General features: G+C 33.3%; 2 protein-coding genes across 2 annotated transcripts in view; both read left to right on the forward strand.

Annotated features, from left to right (window-relative positions):
- Window positions 1-11,055, forward strand: part of LOC128983377 (atrial natriuretic peptide receptor 2-like) — a 72,383-nt gene extending 61,328 nt beyond the window's left edge. Inside the window, exons 8-9 of the mRNA XM_054402640.1 lie at window positions 8,672-8,821; window positions 10,954-11,055. Coding sequence (XP_054258615.1) covers window positions 8,672-8,821; window positions 10,954-10,984 — 181 coding nt within the window. The 3' untranslated portion in view covers window positions 10,985-11,055. The remainder of the gene's footprint in view (window positions 1-8,671; window positions 8,822-10,953) is intronic.
- A 47-nt stretch (window positions 11,056-11,102) lies between these two features.
- On the forward strand, window positions 11,103-19,885 carry LOC128999914 (atrial natriuretic peptide receptor 2-like). Its single transcript, XM_054426697.1, has 8 exons — window positions 11,103-11,137; window positions 11,334-11,420; window positions 11,588-11,674; window positions 12,223-12,415; window positions 13,627-13,801; window positions 15,960-16,058; window positions 18,772-18,863; window positions 19,640-19,885. Exons 1-8 carry the CDS (start codon window positions 11,103-11,105, stop codon window positions 19,883-19,885), a joined length of 1,014 nt encoding a protein of 337 aa, XP_054282672.1.
- The last annotated feature ends 1,464 nt before the right edge of the window (window positions 19,886-21,349 follow it).

The raw sequence follows: 21,349 nt of genomic DNA on the forward strand, positions 1-21,349 counted from the left end.
ATTCTAAATTCCTAAAACATAAATGCAGGCATAAAGCCCTACATGTTATGTAGTCATTTTAAGCGGTTTGGGTTAATTATTTCACAACCAATACAAATAACCAAATGACAAGTTTATTATGTTTTTTTATGGGACTTTATATTGCAGACAAAAAAGAACTAAATTAAACCTCATTACCTCCACTTATTATAAAAATACCCAATACTGTTTCCAGTTTCCATTATAATTTTTATTTGTAAGCATTATAATACGAACATTTGCCCAGTTTTTGACCTTTTAAATTCCTTCAGAAATCGCTATATAGACATCTGAGCCATGTATCAAAGCCGACATATTAGCTAACGTGTATCGAAACAAGGAGATGAATAATAATTTTATGTCAAGAAGGTACAATTGGCTATGTGGTATATGGATAATGTCCTTACTCTAAAGAAGTTAAAGAAGTGGTAAAATGTATAATGGAATATTATCGCACAAGTGTGATCAGCAAGAGAAGAACAAAGAAAGAGTACAATGAAGCTGCTGACTAAGCCTTGTTGAGCTACTCAGGTAGATGGGTAGATACACTCCCTTGAGTTTAGAGTATAGACAACCGCCGCTGTTGCTGCTACTCAAGTCACAAAGATTTTTGTATGAGACTCATTTTGTACCGTGAAATTAAAGGAATATAAAAAAATGGAAAACTGGGCAATAGCCTCCAACCAATGTAATTAAAAAAACCTATAACAGTCATGACCCTAGCATCTATATCTAAGGATGTTTAAAAAAAAGTTATAAATAGTTTATTTGGAATAAAATCTGCACATATTTAAATAAACATTGAGAGAATGATCAATCTGTAACGTTCCAAATCCATTAACTAAACATGTGTATTAAAGTTTACTCCCCTTACAACCTTCCCTCTCCACTCAAAAAAAAAACAACCAAAAATAAGAAGAAAAAACTAACCTGAACCAGTTTAGTCTAAAGAAAAGTATTATATGAATTATTTCAAAATCTGTAATATCCCAGAGCGTTGTGTAATCTCAAGGCCTGAATTATATTTTCTCTGTTTCACGGCTTATAATGTATACGAAAAATGTTCAATTATGGGAAGTGACTCTAATAAATAATTTGGAAACCTCAAAATTTACACCTAAAAGTAGTAGGTAAGTAAATAAAGTCTTTGCAAGAGCTTTGTTAATAACTCAATCATTAGGAAATGGCAGTGAAACTATTACTATAGAACAATTAATATATAAGTCACTTTTCTCTGCTTTATATGCACCATTGATTGGCATTAAACATATGTGGACAGATGAATCAGTAATAAAAATATACTAATCTATTAAAACCATACAAATTATGTCAATGCCGAAAATGAGAATACAAACTCTAGTAACCATGTTGAGAACGAGCCAATGTTACGGTCACTGCAACAGTATTGCGTCAGATTGTCGTATTCGTATTACAAATTAAAGGGATTGTCAAAGGGTTGTTACACAGCAGTATAGACATTACTAAGCTGGTCGTCCTACAGATACAAGCCAGTGTTGTGTACACTACGGCAACAATGAGTCTGATTTGTCTCTCGCTAGACGGTTTTTATTTGCGATTTTTGCGAGTAATTGTTTAACGGTCAGACAGCTTCTTTGTTGTTCAACCACCAACAGTGGGTTTATGTGATTAAATAGAGCATTAGATTAAAGAAAATCTCACTCGCCGTGTTGTTGACAACTAGACGGGTTTGTGTTAACTGTGGCAGTATTTTACTACATTCTAGATGGATTATCATATCTTACAGTTGTGTTGCCATTACTCACCATCAGAGTTACGGACGTCGGTTTTGAAAAAAGTACATGACATTATAACAACAACAACAACAACAACAACCTTGTTGTTATTGTGACTTAGTATTGAGTTCGCTGCAGCAGTATTGTCAGGCGGGTGTATTGCTGTTACTTACCAACTTCGATTGCCAATGGTTGCGGTGAACAACAATACACACGTTACCTCAGTGGGCACAATGATGTTTGGCGTTCACAATCACAGTTTGGAAATGATTTTCCTCTTGTTCCCATGTATCCTCGTAGTTACACACGTAGCATTCTGCATTCAAAGTTTGCGCTTCTGCTGTTTTATGCTTCGTTAACTTTGCTTGTTGGTACATCCATTGATTTTATTCTCATGGTGATGTAATCATATATTCAAAAGTTGTTTATTTCTCTACAGAATTTTTGTAGTCATCCATAAACCTAATAGAATAAGGTTTCATCTGTAGTATCCCTTTTTCATCCGTTCTACCTAACTGACTTTTACTAATGAGGTGTTATTGTAAACTTATGATCTAGTTACGCTACAAATGGCAACAAAAATTCCATTTCTTTTAGGCCCCTAGTTGTGGATTTTGTACAGTTTGATTAAAACATTTCTGTAAAAATATAACAAGCTTTTTTATAATGGTTTTGATGTAAATTTAAATGTGAACAGCTGATCTTTCAGCTAATTGTTTGATTTAAGACAGATTGTAATCATAGACGAACCAGTTTATGAAACTGAATTTTTAGAGTAGAAACCTTTTTTTATAGCTTTAACCAGATTGAGATAGGTAAATCACTCCTCATTTTTTGATATAAAACAAACAAAAAATAATAATCCCGGAAATTATATGTTCCATTCACATAAAAACTTTCTAAAACCAACATAAGCTTTGGCAATTAAAGTAGTGTCACATTATTTGTATTTCCTCGGAATTGAACCCTATTAGACTGGGTTATATGCGCACGAGTCCCCTCGTACAAGTTTATTCAAATTGGTCATAGCAGCAATAATGTGTATAACTTTAATACATACCCAGCCCAGCATACAATAATATAGTACATTAAGGTTCTAATTATAGACCTCGTTGGAAGACTTTAAAAAGGCATTCCTTAAACAGTTTGTATAAACTGCTATAAAATTACTCTTTTATATTAAGCAGTGTAGAGTGATTTAATAAAATAAATTTGTATTCTTGATAAGTATTTCTTCAAACCCTTTACTTAACTATCTTCATTAAAGAAAAGGATCACTGACGCAAAGGGGTTCTGATGTAATTTGAAGAAAGGGCAAATAATTAAAGAAGCTATGTTTGGAGTGGGCGGTAAAGATTCTTCCCAACAGAGCCTCTGAAAGATTACTTGTGCCAACCAATTAGCGTTTAAAATTAAAAACTTTTACCAAGTGAGCTCCTTGGTCGAATTAAGTCAAGTAACTTAAAACTTAAGTAAGTCATTGATTGATACTTCTTTATTTCATTGTTGTCATGGTACGATAAACTCAAAATCATTTTTTAAGAATGAGGTTTTGTTTTTGTTTTTTGCAGATTAAATGTCCCCTTCAATAAGTCTAACTAGTTTATGTAGACTATGTAAAAGATTTACTTGCATTTCGTAAAGATAAATACAAATTTAAGTCCACCGATATTCTGCATGTGGTAGGCCAAGGACTTGTTTTCATCATCACTCAAACAAACAAGTAACATTTTTGTTTAAAAACAAATACTTTTTCAACAGTTCGTAATAACTATTTTTTACTCAGTACCAATAATTTTAGTAAACCATTTTAGGAAAGTTAAAGTGATATCAAACAGTAAGTGGAACATGAATACCATATAAATAAAGTATTGGTCATATAAATATATAGGTCTTAAATAGGTCATGTATAGGTAATTTTTCCTAACTTGAAACATTACTTTGCCTAATCGTTCAACCAATCATTATTATTTATATTTCGTTACTCATTGCAACAAATATTTAAAAATAAGTACAATTATTTGCAGTAGTAGTTGTTTCAGATGATTGCTTTTGTAAGCTATTTTCATTTCATTTTGCATACGAAAATTGATGATAAAACTGACATGTGATTTCACAGTCCTACTACTAGAACTGAAACCATTAGGTCTTATCATACTTGGACTAATTTTCTTCTATTAATTAGTAAACGTTTGTTGTAAATAATTGTCTATTTTGGAACGCGTTAAATACTTAGTGAATCCCGGCCGTTGAGGTGCTTGGCAGGTAAGCCACTGAATCAATACCCGGGCTTTTTGTGACCTGTTGATTATCTCCTGAAAAGAATCCATTATACTGATATCAGAAAGAGAGTGAGTGACGTAGCGACCTTTTATACTTTGATAGACACGGTTTTCATAGCCTCTATAACACTTCAAAGCATGCATACAGGTATTTTGTATGGGCTGTTTCCTCAAAACTGGTTACTAAAGTAAACTCATTTCATGCATTCGATGTAGTAGTATGATGTATATCATAATACATTTGACTAAAAGTGCAAATTTAAAAGATTAGTTAGGTAATTGTACACATCACAGTTTAATATGAGCCTAATATGAGTTTAATATGAGTTTAATATGAGCAGTTTAAAGCCTAATAAAACATCATTGTATCTACAACTGCTTCTTTAAAGCACAGTTTAATTTTATATTTAACCAAAGTAGTGATACGTCATTGATTCTAGGATATCTAAAAGACTACTAAACTAGTGAACAAGACATCTTTTCGTTTTTTTTGTTCACGCTATAAGGCATTGTAAGTATTGTCCCTTGTGCCATAGCAGTTTATTCTAGGGGTTTTCTTCAGGAGATTGCTTCTGATATTTAATAAGAAGGCGGACCCATCAGCTGATGCTCACAATCGATACTAGAGTGGTGACGAAGGAGAGGGGATGGGCCGGGGGACCTACTTGTTGATATTGTTTACGTTACGATAGAACAAATTGCTTTAGTACTGTCGTTACACCTCTCATGTTATATGTAGTCACAGCTGATACAACTCAAAGAGAGAAAGAGGGACGATCGAACCAAATCAATTCTAAATGTAGGTGTATAAGAAACAAATGTTTAATGGCAAAGTATTTCTCAATTAATAAGCCTAATGTAAATGGAAGTCGAATAGTCAATGATTACCTAATGAACAATCAACACATCAAAAAATGTGATAAAGAATTACCTCAAAGAAACAAATACACTGTCTTAAAAAAACCTGGATTGTAATATTTGTATAATAAAAGTTCAATAAAATTAGAGTAATATATATTTACCTATATTTCACTTTAAATGTCATATAAATAATTGGACAATGAATACAGAAAGCAACTTTGTCGTTAGTGAAATAATATTTGATTGGAGTCGATCGAAGGTCTATCTGTACTCGGCTTAGATAGAGATTTTAATCCTGGCTATCAATGGCTATGTACAAATGTTGCTTTGAATTGTAAGTATTACGATATTGAACTTGAAAATATGATGTATTTTTGGTTGAGTAGGCCGTTGTTGAATAAAGTGGTAATGAACCCGACGATACGTGAAGAACGGATGTTACATGTATGGGTTGCATAATGGAATTGATATTTTTCAATTATATGACTCGAAAAAATATTATAAAGAGTTACCTCGAACTTGAGAATCGACACACGTTGTAGTAATAGGCTACGCATTTGTGAGGGCTCGTTTAAAACATTTTAATCGTAAATTTTTGGGAAAGAATATGTTAAGTGCATTGTTGGATTATTTAAACCTATATTTCATCTAAAGGCATAAATGTATTTACGTATTTTAAAAACCAACCATTTAATGTGATCGACCCATTTCATCATATCTTTTCAGTAAAATCGGTAGTGATAATACTTACGTGTTACTTACGTGTAGCTTATGTTTTGATAGCTCTGATCTCTAAACTGAATAAGAAGCCGTCTGTAAATCTAAAAGGCACATTCACTCCCTGTGTATTGCAACGTATTGTGATATCGTTAGTAACTCTCTCTAAAACCATACTACTTTATACGGAAAATTAAACTCATTTGAAGGACAATTTACCGATTTATACTTGAAAACATTGTTATTTACACACACACACACACCCTTACCTTAAAAATAAGAATTATGAAAAAAACATTGAGATAATGAGTCATGTACTGGCACCATAAGTATTGGAATGAACAAAGAAAAGATTTCATAGTTGGGGTATCCTTAAAGTAACCTTTGGTTGATGAAATGAAGTACAGGTTATAAGATATTCAGGTTGGAGATGTAGTTTGAGGAAGTCAACAGATGTAGTTTGACAAGTTGTCTGATTCAGGAGTGTAGTGACTGTATGCGGAATATTTGACGGTACATTAACAAAAATAGCATATTCAGATACAAACCCTTTACTTCTATGAACAATTACACAATTTAAAATTATAATAAACATATGATGAATAGTTTTACTTTGCATAACATTCATATTATCAATTAATAAAACTTTAAACATACCTCTAATACCGTCAAGGGGTTTTGTTCACGTTAGACAACTACTGATTTCGGACCTAAAGGGCCATTTTTAGTTGCTCTCGAAATTACTTAAAATCCTCTTCGTCACTGGGGTTGTGATGACTTACTATTAATTTGTACACAAACATGAATGCATGAATCTGAATTCGGCAAGATGATAATAATCATAAACGTCAGTGGGTAGGGTTTTGCGGACGGTTGGCAAGGAGTTTTATCACACTCTTCTTTACACATTTTATGTTTAACAAAATGAAAACTTTAGCTTATATTATAATAATAATCAAAGTTGTTTGATGGTTATATCCTCATTTAACACAACATAGGTTAAAATCGGGTAACGTAAATAATCAATTCCGTTGTAACTAAAAAAATGGCTAGTTTCCCATCGCATATGTTTAAGTAATTTAAAATTATGTTTAAACTGTTAAGACTAGCATGCGTTACTCATAATGTTATAACTAATTAAAAGATCACAAATCGTGTGCTTATTTAGCATGAGTTATAACTTTCCGACCCCTTAATTACTATTGGTTTGAATTTCGATATGGATTAAATGGAAGCAAAATACTGAACGGCTGTGGATGACACTCTATTATTCAAAAGAGCTCCGCAGCACTGATGTTCAACTCCTACACTTCCTCTTGATTTGTCCTGCAAAGTTCAATAAAAATTATCCGGATTTACAGTTTTATTCCACATCGTTTAAAAAATTTATCCATAAAATCTTAAAACCTCTTCGAATGTTTACCAGACAGCTTGTGCAAACACTAATATTTACTTAGGCAAAATATCAATTTTATTTCCACCAGACTTTTAACCATACTTTTTTTATAAATGTTAAGAACGCAACTAAATAGGATGTTTTGCATCTGCTAAACGAAGCCAAATTATAGCAAACAATGCCAAATTATAGTAAAGTAACTTACATACATTTACTTTCCAAATGAATATTTACATTTACAAAAGTGCTATTTTGTTTTAAAAGCCAGTATGTAGATCTCTTTTGGTAGAAAATGCTTTCAAATGTAATTGCTTTCCAAATGATTATTTACATGTAAAAAAGTGCTATTTTGTTTTAAAAGTCAAATAGTAGATATCTTTGGGTTGAAAAGCTTTTAAATTAAATTATAGAGCAAATTAGCTCCTTGTAGGGTTATTCAAATATACAATTATAACGATTGTAAGACGATTAGATATGTTATCAACAATTTACTACTAAATACTTTAACAGCATAACACGGATATTCTACCTTAACTTATAACCGTTACTACATGTTTTTTTTTTGTACGCAAGCAGATTACCGAGTACTTTTACCAATTCTTATATCCTCGTACAAATTATCGTTATCGGATTTACTTTTTATAGTTGGTCTATTAAATTTTCTTTAGACCTTTGAAGTTAAATTACTTATTTTTCAATTTTGCTACACTCTTTCTTTTGTAACCGGAATAACTTTACCGTTTTTATGGAACGTAAAATTATTATATTTATAACCACTATTAAATTATAAATTATTAAATTATAACCACTGGCTGGGTAGCCGAGTGGTTATAGTGCTCGCCTGCTAATCAAAAGGTCGCCGGTTCGATCCTGAGAAAAGTCAGTAGCTTTTTGATGGTTCGAAACTGGACCCAGCTGTTCCTGATCATTGGGCTTTAAATAAATGATCCTGGCTAATGAAACAGCTGATCTTAGTCAGTAACAAAGCTACACAGATCATCTCACACCATTCTACACTCATCCTTCACTCATATTTGGGTTAAAATACGCACCTAAGTGGCGTCCCCATCTTAATGATTGATTGATTGATTGATTGATTGATTGATTGATTGATATACTTTTTTAGTATATATTCATAAATAATGTTCATACTTTTTTGTCCTAGGACGCTAGGCACGAGCCTGGGATTGTACTTTTTTCACATTACTTCAGGCTAGACCTTGGTCGCCACAGTCATATACACTTGGACTTGGACTTGGGGTTGCGGCATTATCACTTAGATAAAATTCATTGGCGACTTTGCGGGGATCGAACCCGGGACCTCAGGGACTGAAGTCCCGCGTAACCACTACGCCAGCTCGCTCCCCAATAATTTTCACACTTAAGAGATGTTTTTTCATGAAACGATTTTAAGGACCACATAATCATGTACAATTTACACACTAAAGAGAACCAGTACATGATTATGTGGTCCTTAAAATTGTTTCATAAAAAACTTAAATATAGTTAAGTAATTGTAGTAATTAGTAATTGTAATGTTGTTATGTTTTCTGAAAGTGATTGCGATATTATCATGTTTTCCGCAAGTTATTGTGTAATTACTATGTTTTCTGCGAGTGATAGTGTTATCGTTATGTTCCCAGGGACAATGAAAGTAACAATATACTTGACAACCTGTTGACGCGTATGGAGCAGTATGCCAACAACCTGGAGGCCCTGGTAGAGGAGCGCACAGCTGATTACCTGGAGGAGAAGCGCAAGTGCGAGGAGCTCTTGTATCAACTGCTGCCCAAGTAGGTGCCTAACATATCAGTCTGCTAGACTTCAGAGCAGCTGAGTGGTTATATTGCTCAAATTTACAATAAAAAGTCGCTGGTTTGATGCCAAGCGGGTTCACTTTTAGACCTAGATGGAATTAGCCATTTGGCTATTAATACAACATCTTATACAACAAAAGGTTGACGTGAATTAGCAAAAAAATTTGATTTTGGACAATTCCCTCACTAAATACTAAAAAGATATTATTGTAAGACTAAAATTTATATATTAGTCTAAAAAGATATTGAATGTTGTCCAAACGCACTCGAAACTACAGAAAATAAAAATGCACAACTAATTCTACAACTGTAAAATGAAAAGATGAATGTAAACTAATCTATGACCAATTTGTTGTTCGTCTAGTAGACTTTTACTACGAGCATGAATGATACTATGATTATTTCTGTATTTTAAGTTAGATACTAACCACTGAGGTTTAAATACCGCACCATTTTAACAAAACGCAGTGTTAATATCAGTGTATTGTGTAGCAAAATGTTAAGTATAATGAAATTCATTAATAAAAAAAAGAATAAATCAGTAAATATGTTTTTTTTATTGTTGATTGCCACACAACGTGTATTATACAGGGTGTAAATAAAGTGCCGCACAGATTTAACATGTTCTGAAAATAAAATATACATTAATTAGATTTGGTATATGAACACGACACCTAAATATTTAATTATTTAAGGAACATTCAGTTTACTGTAATGTCATGGGAACGTCCCACAAGGAGTCAGAAGGAAATTTTAAACTTTAATTAATAACTTTAATTAATAATTTTAAATAAGAGCGTTGGTTGATTGGTACATCTAATAAAAGGCCTTCATTGGAAGAATACAATGCTGCAAATTTGACCTCAAACGGTCAACCGAATCAAACATGACAGGGGTTCAAATTCATTGATTTTGCTATGCTGTGATACGCTACCTCCTCAGGGGAGCAGCCACTATAGGAATCAGAAGAAAATCGTAAACGTAAGCAAAGGTCGATATGCACATCATATTAAAGGTCTTTATTAGTAGATTACAATGACGCGAATTCGAGTTCGAAAGAATAACTGAGTAAGAAATTGCAGCCGTTCAAAAATTTAAATTGAAAGGTTTAAGAAATCTTTGAAATGCTGCCATTTTTGACTCGGTTGTCAGTTTGAGTTCAAATTTGTGGTATTGTATTCTGCTAGTAAATGCCTTTAATTAAATACACATATCAACCTATGTTCCTGTTTAAGATTTGCTTCTGACTCCTTCTGTCACCATGATATGACACAAAGCTTAAAGTTCCTTCAAAAAGTGAACTTAAAACAAAGTTTAGGTGTCGTGTTGATGTACCAAATCTTAATTATTTATCTTTTACCGTTCAGAACATTTTAAACCCGTGCAGGACTTTATTTACACAGTGTATATTAAACTACTAGAGAGTATGACATCAAGGACAACATTGTTAGTCTGACGTTTCTATATTCAATGTCACAGATATTTGAAAGTGACAAGTCAGAGTTATGCATCATATTGAGATTATTCAAGTAAACTTTGGATTATCCCTTGATAAACCTTTGCTTCATAATACAAGTTTTCTCATTATTTGGTTTGATGCTCTGATACGGCTTATGTCTTTTGTTACACACTCACTCTTACGGAGCCTTATGTATAGCTATAGGCCTACATAATATATATCGAGTATTATAATTTGTAGTTCATATGTTTTATTAAATAATTAAACAATATACATTCAAACATATTTTAATGTTTCTGATACGTTAAAACATATACAAATTGTAATAATATTGTATTTAATGCCTTAACATAAATAAATGTACGAGTATTATGAATAACCTGCTCCAACAAGAGACCTAAGCTCTGCGTGACTTTTAAAAGTTGAAACAAATAAATACACAACAGAAATACCTACTCATGAACTTCTTTTGGTAAACCGGACCATAATCAGTTAAGGACCAAACTAAAATATTTGTAAGGGCTTGATCAGCATATGATTGGACCTGTTCGTTTTCTACCTAGCCTTTCACTCGTAAGTTATTGTCATAAACTTCAGTAGAATCGTAGGATTTACAACATTAAGTAATACAACACATCTATATTTTCAGGTCTGTGGCTAGTCAGCTCATCATGGGTTAGAGTGTGGTTGCTGAGACTTACGACAATGTAACCATATACTTCAGTGACATCGTAGGGTTCACAAAACTAAGTTATACAACACATCTATATTTGCAGGTCTGTGGCTAGTCAGCTCATCATGGGTCAGAGTGTGGTTGCTGAGACTTACGAAATGTAACCATATACTTCAGTGACATAGTAGGGTTCACAAAACTAAGTTATACAACACATCTATATTTCCAGGTATGTGGCTAGTTAGCTCATCATGGGTCAGAGTGTGGTTGCTGAGACTTACGACAATGTAACCATATACTTCAGTGGCATAGTAGGGTTCACAAAACTAAGTTATACAACACATCTATATTTCCAGGTCTGTGGCTAGTCAGCTCATCATGGGTCAGAGTGTGGTTGCTGAGACTTACGACAATGTAACCATATACTTCAGTGACATAGTAGGGTTCACAAAACTAAGTTATACAACACATCTATATTTGCAGGTCTGTGGCTAGTCAGCTCATCATGGGTCAGAGTGTGGTTGCTGAGACTTACGACAATGCAACCATATACTTCAGTGGCATAGTAGGGTTCACAAAACTAAGTTATACAACACATCTATATTTGCAGGTCTGTGGCTAGTCAGCTCATCATGGGTCAGAGTGTGGTTGCTGAGACTTACGACAATGTAACCATATACTTCAGTGACATAGTAGGGTTCACAAAACTAAGTTATACAACACATCTATATTTCCAGGTCTGTGGCTAGTCAGCTCATCAAGGGTTAGAGTGTGGTTGCTGAGACTTACGACAATGTAACCATATACTTCAGTGACATAGTAGGGTTCACAAAACTAAGTTATACAACACATCTATATTTGCAGGTCTGTGGCTAGTCAGCTCATCATGGGTCAGAGTGTGGTTGCTGAGACTTACGACAATGTAACCATATACTTCAGTGGCATAGTAGGGTTCACAAAACTAAGTTATACAACACATCTATATTTCCAGGTCTGTGGCTAGTCAGCTCATCATGGGTCAGAGTGTGGTTGCTGAGACTTACGACAATGCAACCATATACTTCAGTGGCATAGTAGGGTTCACAAAACTAAGTTATACAACACATCTATATTTCCAGGTCTGTGGCTAGTCAGCTCATCATGGGTCAGAGTGTGGTTGCTGAGACTTACGACAATGCAACCATATACTTCAGTGGCATAGTAGGGTTCACAAAACTAAGTTATACAACACATCTATATTTCCAGGTCTGTGGCTAGTCAGCTCATCATGGGTCAGAGTGTGGTTGCTGAGACTTACGACAATGTAACCATATACTTCAGTGACATCGTAGGGTTCACTTCACTTAGCGCTGAGAGTACTCCACTTCAGGTGGTTGACCTTCTCAACGATCTTTACACCTGCTTCGATTCCATCATCGAGAACTTTGACGTCTATAAGGTTGGTTATTACATTTTCCGGTGTAACATTCCCGGTTTTAAGCAATAGTTACCATATTAGGTAGGTTTACCATATTATGGTTGCCAGGGTTCGGCTTCAAACACATCAGGAAGCTGGCAACCCAAGGTATACAAATATAGTTAGTTGATTTGTTTTAATAATACTTGGTTTAACTTAATACAATTCATCATTTACGTTTAAACCCAAATTCATTTAACTAAACCCCAAAAGTAAAACCCCTTAAAACAAAGTTTGTTTTTACAAAACATATTTTTACAAACCTTGCCAAACAGTTGGATAATCCTAATATGAATTCGCATACACCTGAATAGACTGCAAGTACATTTAATCCAATAAATCAGTGAGCTGACAAACAGAGCAGTGTATCTCTGAGGACTACTTTGATAACTGAAGCATAAATCGCTCTGTATCGTGTTGTATTTCCGAGTACTGTATTACAAATTAAATCAACGATAAGTCTCTTCGTACGTCATTAATTACACTTTACGTTGAGTAACTTCAAACTTGATATTTAATTAGTTAAAGCAAAATTTATGTTAAAATTCTTTGTCAATTATTGATCCATAAAAATAATTATTAGGCGTCTAAAGTTTCGTTTTAAAAATGTGTAATATTTAACTAAAAATATAATATAATGTGTATGCATAATCTTTTCTCTAAACCTTTCGTCATCCGTTGCCCTTGTCTTAGGGGGCTATCAAACAATGATTCAATAACTTTTATATTTATAACGATATCTAAGTGATTTTATTGGGTATTTCTACCTATGTGTAATAATATTGTAATTAGGTTGCCGTATTTAATAACTTGATATTTACTATCTCATAAGCTAGATTAATTTGAAATATTCTTCATTAAACTTAAAAAAATATAAATCACGCGTGAGCAAAGATAATGTAACTCCAGTCAGGCAACCTCCTATGGTGTGGGTTAGCATATTAATTTGTTTACATTATTTTAGTTATAGCATGTTGACGGTGTTCAACAACTGTGAACACTTGAAGTCGGTTTATTTATGATTTATCAATGATATAGTAAGGTTATCAATGGCATAGTTGAATGATAGTTGCAAACACTTCAATGAGCTCCAAGTTTGACCCGAGTATTAATATGTTTGTTGTGACACTATATCAGCATATTTAAGATAAGATTTACCGGTGTTTGTTTACCTACTATGTGTCTCGCTCCAGGTGGAGACTATAGGTGACGCATACATGGTGGTGTCGGGTCTGCCGATGCGCAATGGTAACCTACATGCCCGGGAGATCGCTCGCATGTCTCTGGCGCTACTCAACGCTGTAGTCACCTTCACCATCCGACACCGGCCCAAGGACCAGCTCAAGCTCAGGATCGGCATGCACACTGGTAAACCTGCTTATAATACTAACAAGTCATTGTTAGTCATCCTGATTCACAGACTCATGTGATTGCAATGCATTTACTGTTGGACGTTTAGATATCTATTTTGAAGGGAATAAAACCCACACATACAAGTGTACAGACATTTTTGGGGTTTTTTTTATTAACTAATTAATTAGACATTGCAGCAGAAGCTAGGTGCTGTTCAAAAATATCCAACCTAGTACTGTACCCTAGTGTCTAATAAGGATTTCTAGGTTTCATTTCTTCACAAAGTGCATTTCTAGGGAATATCACTTTTGAAATATGAAAGGTCAATAGAAAACATATTAATGTTTAAAGAATAGCAGTCTATAACGGGAACTGGACCGTTATGATTTTATGTATATACATACAGGTAGTACATACAAATATGAACTTATGCACATACTAAGTTTTTGTATTGGAAAGTTAGTTTGAAACGATTGTGTACAATCATTTCGTTCCGCATCAAGATACCTATTTAAAATGTTTGTAGGTAATCCAAAATAATAAAGGGAAAAGGTTAGTTAACAACAATCTCTACAGTTAAAATAAAAAAATAAACGGTATCAGCATTCTGACACATACTTTCTCCCATAAGTTTGTCAACAACCTTTATCATGCGTAAGCAGTGAGAGTAAATATAATGAAATGGGATTTGTACAATTTTGTTTAGAATTTGAAGGACTATAACATACTAAACTTTTATCAAAATCGTTCGGGCCATTTTTTATAAAATCCATTTTTCCGTTATTTTATGGGACTTTTATGGGAAAATAACATAATTTTCAATAACTTTTGAACTGTAATTTTTACAGAAATGGGATTTGTACCATTTTGTTCGGAATATAAAGGACTATAACTTACTAAATTTGTATCATAATCGTTCGGGCCTTTTTTGGGAAAATCCGATTTTTCCATTATTTTATGGGTTTTTATGGAAAAATCCCAATTAAAAATGAAAATTTCTAAAAAAAGAAAAAACTATCAAAATGGTAAGGACCATAACATAATATGTTAAATCAAAACCTGATTTTTTTATAATTATATTTTTCGTTATTTTATGGGGGTTTTTTATGGGAAATAACATAATTTAAAATAACTTTTAAACCGTAATTTTTACAGAAATGGGATTTGTATCATTTTGTTCAGAATTTAAAGGGCTACAACATACAAAATTTTTATCAAAATCGTTCGGGCCATTCTTGAGAAAATCTTTCCAGTTTTTACGGTTTTTATGGGTTTTATGGGAAAATCCCCATTAAAATTTCAAAAAATGAAAAAAAAACGCCTAGGGATACTATGGATTAGAATCCACATACCAAATTTCATCGAAATCGGCCCACAGGTGTAGTCCCTAGCTCTGTACACATCCAGAAACACACACACACACACACTGACATCACTTCGAAAACCACTTTTTTGGGTCCAGGGGGGGCCAAAACAAATATATCCACTCAAAACTCAAACTCGAAAATTTTGACGAAAACAATACTTCCTCCATATACTATGGTATAGGGGGAGAAAGAAAAAAATAAGCTTGCTCAAAGTTTTTCATATATATTATCTTAATTTTAGACTAGTAATTTAAAACGTACGTTATTTATAAAATATACGAGTTAACATATTTATTTCTTTAAACCACTTTTTTGTTAAGTAATCTTGTTTTACTTGGGCTTATATGTTTTATATAAATACATATTTTATTCATATCCTAGTGAAATCAATATTGGTAAATCACTGCATAATACGAGCGTATTTCGATGTCTCGCCAGAACTGTAATTATTTACACTTGGATTGATGATACCGACTGATCGACTATGCAGATAACGTTACTAACTAATGTGTGCCAGTAACCTCAATGACTAAACGTATCTATGGATCTGATGAGAATAGCCATACCGGTTGTGACGAGTGACCTGTAGGTTCATGAAACGAGGTTATATAGGTTTAGAAGGACGACAACGTTTTGCTCTTCAGTTAAGTTTAAAAGCGTCCATAGTGCAGTGCTGATTTATCTTACTACATTACTAAATTTACTTTTTTCAGGCAGTTTTTTTGTCAATTGAATTTACAATACACTTTAGTTGTTAACTAAGACAAGTGAACAATTGTATCTACAGTAGTTTGTTTTGCTTGCAGGTCCATGTGTGGCAGGTGTTGTGGGACTGAAGATGCCGAGGTATTGCCTGTTTGGGGACACTGTCAACACGGCGTCTCGGATGGAGTCCAATGGTCAAGGTATGTAATTACTTATACTACTACTAGTAATGCAGTTGAAAAACGAATGGGGTGGTCTAGTGGTAGAGTGAGGGACTTCAGTCCCTAAAGTTCGGGGTCCAAATCCCACCAATCACCCACCGATGGTTTTTGACTAATTTATAATGCTACATCCTCTAGGGGTAGCCGGAAGAAATGTGACGAACTATAACGGACTAGAGCATGTAAAATGTAGATTGTGCTGTCTATGGGTTTTTCCATGTTCCTTATTAACGCTTAATATAAATAGGTAACCAAAACGTTGAAGAAAATTTGTCTTACCTTACTGTGAGATGACCTGTGTTATTAAAGGTTGTCCTAAAACTATATTTTGGTAGGTCTCCATTTTGTATAGCAGTTTTGAGTGTTTTCTTTAGTTAGAAACTACTACTTTAGTTAGAACACTGCGGATTTTTTGAAAATACATTTATAGTTCGGCCGCTTAGAAAACGACCTGCGCGCTATTGCTAAACCAACGCTGGAGGAGGTCGCTTTCTAAGCGGCCGAACTATAGTTCTTATATACAACTTCAAAGCATCATTGCATTCAATCTAAAGTAAATATACCCTTAACTGTTAATATATTCCTTGAGTTTCGATGTTTTAGTACTACATCGTCAGATTACTGCGCACTCTTCATGGGTTGTAAAATACATTTTTTATTAGTATTGCTTAATTAACTATAACTAAGCCATCAATTATTTGTGTGTGTACTTTTAAACTAGCTGATGCTTACTTCACAAATTCACTAACGGAAACTGATAATAAATCAATTTAAACTAGATACCAAAGAGTTCATGATGGCTTTAAACTGAAAAATTGAGCTTAAACTCCCTGCATTAATCTCTTGGTTGGTTACAAATAGGACGGATAAATCAGTGACACCAAGATTAATGGAAGATATAAGAGCGTCAACGTAATACCGAAACAGTTTGATGAATACTGCTTTATTTATCTACTGCTATATTTATCAAAGTTGCCACTGATACAGAAACATCTGAAAATAATTTTAGTTTTCAAGCCTATAGTGATTTCATATAGCTATGTCGGTGTTTGTTAAAATGACGTTTAGAGTTTTGTTAAATGACCTCATAAAAGCACTATTTTTTTATTGATGGATGCTAGCCTCCCCATTACTCTATAATACTAAAGTGGTTTAAATACCTGCATTTAAGTTTAAACTATTTAAATACCTACATAAAACAACGACTTGGATTACTTATATGCTGGTATTTCATTTTAAGTATTTTTTTAAAGGATATATTACGTGTATATTATATGTTGTATTTAACAAACACTATAGCTTGGTTATGGAGCAAAATCTGAAGGTGTCTTTGTATTTTTCAAAATTATAAGAACCAACAGCTCCTACGACGCAACATCAGTGTTTTCATCCACGAGTTTTCACTTCAAATACGAAAAGTTAATAAGGCCTCGTATTTATATTATCATTAATAACTATTGAAATGGGGACAACATTTAAGTGCGTATTTCAATTCAATATTGAGCGAGGGATACATGCAGATAAGCTGTTTTGTTAGTCAGGACTATTAGCAAGGACGGCTGGGTTCAGTTTTGAACCATTAAAAAACCTAGACATTTTCTCAGAATCTAAACGGTGACTTTATTATCACTAGGCGAACACTTCAATCACTCAGCCGCCCCACTATCTGGTATATTCGCGTATAGTTGCTATATTGGGGCTTAGCAACAAGAAGAGGGACAGAATAATCCGGTTCTTTAGATTTACTCTATGAAATAGTCACTAGTTGGTTGATTTTAAATACTAAGCTTAATAACACTACATTAATAAAATTCTTATCTCTAAATTTAGATCAGGGGTTTTGATTTCCTTAAGAACCTAGTGCCATGTATGAGTGGCGCTAAAGATTGTACAAATGTCGTATTTAGGACATATGATTAAACTTGAAAATATGACTTAAACAAAAGTGTAAACTTTATTTAGACTTTTAAATTTAAATTTTACTTTTAATTTTAAAGATCTACAATTGAAGTCAATCTAGAATCTAAAAACATACCGTAGTGTAGCAATTAAATCAATAACTTCATTTTGGCGTTTCGTAAGATAAATCTGTTTCCCCTAATTCTTCAATTTTAACTAAGCCTCTTTACCTATATTATTATATTAATATAGAAGAAAACTATAAGAACAATTCTTCAAACTTTCTTTGACCAAACATTACTCTATAACTACATTCCTCACTTTGTACACTAATTTCCACAATGTAAACAAAACACCGTCAATAGCTTCTTTATACACTAATTAGTAACTGTATACATACGAATAACATTGTAAATTAGGAAACCAGTGGGACGGAGCTCTAGGAGTTTTAAAATAAAAATAGGTTAACCGTCTGCAGTATATTGGCTATATTTAAACAAAATGCCATCTCCATTGGTATAGTAGTGTTCACGTGAATCTATACGTGACATACTCACTAATAACCAAACTTTCACATTTGTAGTAGGCCTATTCGATAGTCAAATCACCTCTTCTTTCCTTTTAAATGTTTCAATTATTTTGTATCTGACTAACTTGTAGACTAAGTGTAAAACTAAAATGCACGTTAGCCTATAATCTATAATTTTTTCTTTAATCAAACCCCTTGCCTTTAAATGAATAAATAAATTAATTATGCTTATACGAGATAGCTAAAAATGTAATATTGTTTCAGCACTGAAAGTCCACGTCAGTCCCAGTACGAAGGAGGTACTGGATTCTTTTGGAACCTTTGAGTTGGAACTTCGTGGTGAAGTTGAAATGAAGGTACAAAATAATAAACTACTGTTTAGGGTCACTCATTGTAGATTTTGTAGTCTTAGGGTGCACCGTGTCAATTCGACTGTGTGACTTTATTTGTTAATTGTGCGGAATTCAAATCGCCCTGAGAATGGCAGTTTGCATCTAGGCCAAAACAATTGTGAATAATAGTGTTTTGTCAAGCTTGACACGGCCTTCGCCCGAAAACCACAAATGAACTAAATGAATTACTAATGTTAACCACTATCTTTTGACGTTGAATTAAAAATATACGTTGTTTACGGTATTACAACAACATATATACACATATATACGACACACACGATATACACATATATACACATATATACGATATATGTTGTTTGTGTTTAACATAGCAAATGTTAAATAGGATTTATATTTATTTTAATTAGGATTTACATTGTAGCAGGTAAGTTTCAATATACAACAGCCTAATAAGCTATACTGAGAATTATTGCTGAGGGTAACTGGGGTCAGGGCTCCTACCCAACATTGGGAGATGATAATATTATCTTTTTTTATTAGAACCTGGAAATATTTTACGCCAACTTGTTACGTGTATGTTCAGTAATTGTGTACCATATTTCCTGCACATGAGATAGTCTGTTATTGGACAGGGCTCTTATAGAACATTTAACAGTTGCACTTCAAAATTACAACATTGTTTACAATTTAGTCTTTTGAGCTAACTTAAAAAAATGCTTATTTCATCGATAAGTCATATTCAACAGTTGTTGTCAAACGTGACAATTATTTTGCAGGGCAAGGGTAAAATGACTACTTATTGGCTCTTGGGGGAGAAGAAGACCAGTCCGGCAACTCAGCCCCTCTCGCAGCCCCCGCTAGGGTTGACTCCAAACAACATCACAGCGCCGTTGTCTACTCCCAACTGTACCCGCCATGTCAACAACGTTGCCAACAACACCGCCAAACCCAAGGTCAACAGCAAACCGACCAATGAGATAAACGCCACGACACCCCTCCTGCAAGGCGATGGCCCGGCGTAGATGTGGCTACGCTGCACTACGTAGCTGTCGCTGTTAACCTACGCTTACTAGAAGAATTGTATATACATAGACAATTAGAAAAGGAGATTCATACCGCCGATTGGTCAGTTGGATATTATTGTTAGATTGCGTCTTGAGTTCATCCTAAAACCACTCTGGTTACATTATAATTATTCGAATACCCTACATTATAATGTTATACGACTTCCTACTTTGTATTGATAAAAGATTTAAAGTTGACTAGACGCACAACTTCTTTGAATAACCTAAAAAGAATGTGGTTTTAACAGAATTCTGTTTGTAAGATCGCTCAGGTATTTCAAATTAATTCAATTCACTTTAGGTATTTCAAATTAACTACCCAATTGTTTTGATTAGGGCAAACAAACCCACTGACAATAACATTCAACTGACCAAACCCGGTTAGTAAGAAGCCTCTGTACTATACAGCTTTTGTTGTGACGAAGTATTACGACTCTTTACTATTTCCTACGACAAAGAAGTTATGATTAGAAATTGTGATAATAACTCGGCATGTAGACCTATTAGAATATATCACGTTAAGTTTCAAGAGTCTTATCTATCATCAGTTTGTTAAAGCTTTAAAGTCGGTTTGGTTACAATATGCAGTTGTTTATAACGTTTAGATTGGATTATTTAGATACGACTTTCAATTGTTCATACATTAATAAATGTGATAACTACAAGATATAGCCTACTTTTTAAATCTTTCTAAATAAATTCTAGAACTTGTATTTTTGTAAAGATTAATTAAAACATTTATTAAGTTTAGGTTTTCTAAGAATGTATATCTTTATCTTAGTCTGCTCAAGCATCGGAGACAAAAAGGCCATTTATAAAGTCTTAAATTGAATTGAAGAAAATTGTAAACTCTAATAACTTTAATCAGGTAAAAATTTTCAAACACATGTTAACTTTCAAGTCAAGTTTATGATTTTAGAGAATTTTATGCTAATAAAATATATGCAACAACATTTATGTAAGAAATAAGATAAATTATAAGTATTATAAGGTTTACACCAATTTGGCCAAAAATATGTCCTCAATCTATAAAAAGTGTTCTTACATTCCTTTTCACTTTTGGACCATGATAAAACAGCAATAAATGTGTAATGGAATCCTAAATGTACCAAACATATTGTTGTGCTAATGAGAGATATGTTGTTATATAGTTGTCGATATTCATGTTTTTCTCATTAGACAAGATCCTTATGTGTTATCAAGTGACTGTCCACTTCGTTGACCAGGTCCGTTAGTGGAACTATCGTGTACTTATTGTAAATGACTGTCATAGATATAATTTTTATCTAAATGATGAATGTTACCTCGTTTTAAAAACAAAAGGTATTAATTGTTTAACGATGTTTATAATTCAATTCGATTACTTAATTATGTAATATTTCCAAGATGTACTTTAATTATAACGTTTAAGAAACACATTTC

The sequence above is a fragment of the Macrosteles quadrilineatus genome, unplaced genomic scaffold, assembly GCF_028750875.1.
Source record: "Macrosteles quadrilineatus isolate MER2022 unplaced genomic scaffold, UCM_ALF_1.0 Scaffold_1__1_contigs__length_201487025, whole genome shotgun sequence".
Lineage (NCBI taxonomy): Eukaryota > Metazoa > Arthropoda > Insecta > Hemiptera > Cicadellidae > Macrosteles > Macrosteles quadrilineatus.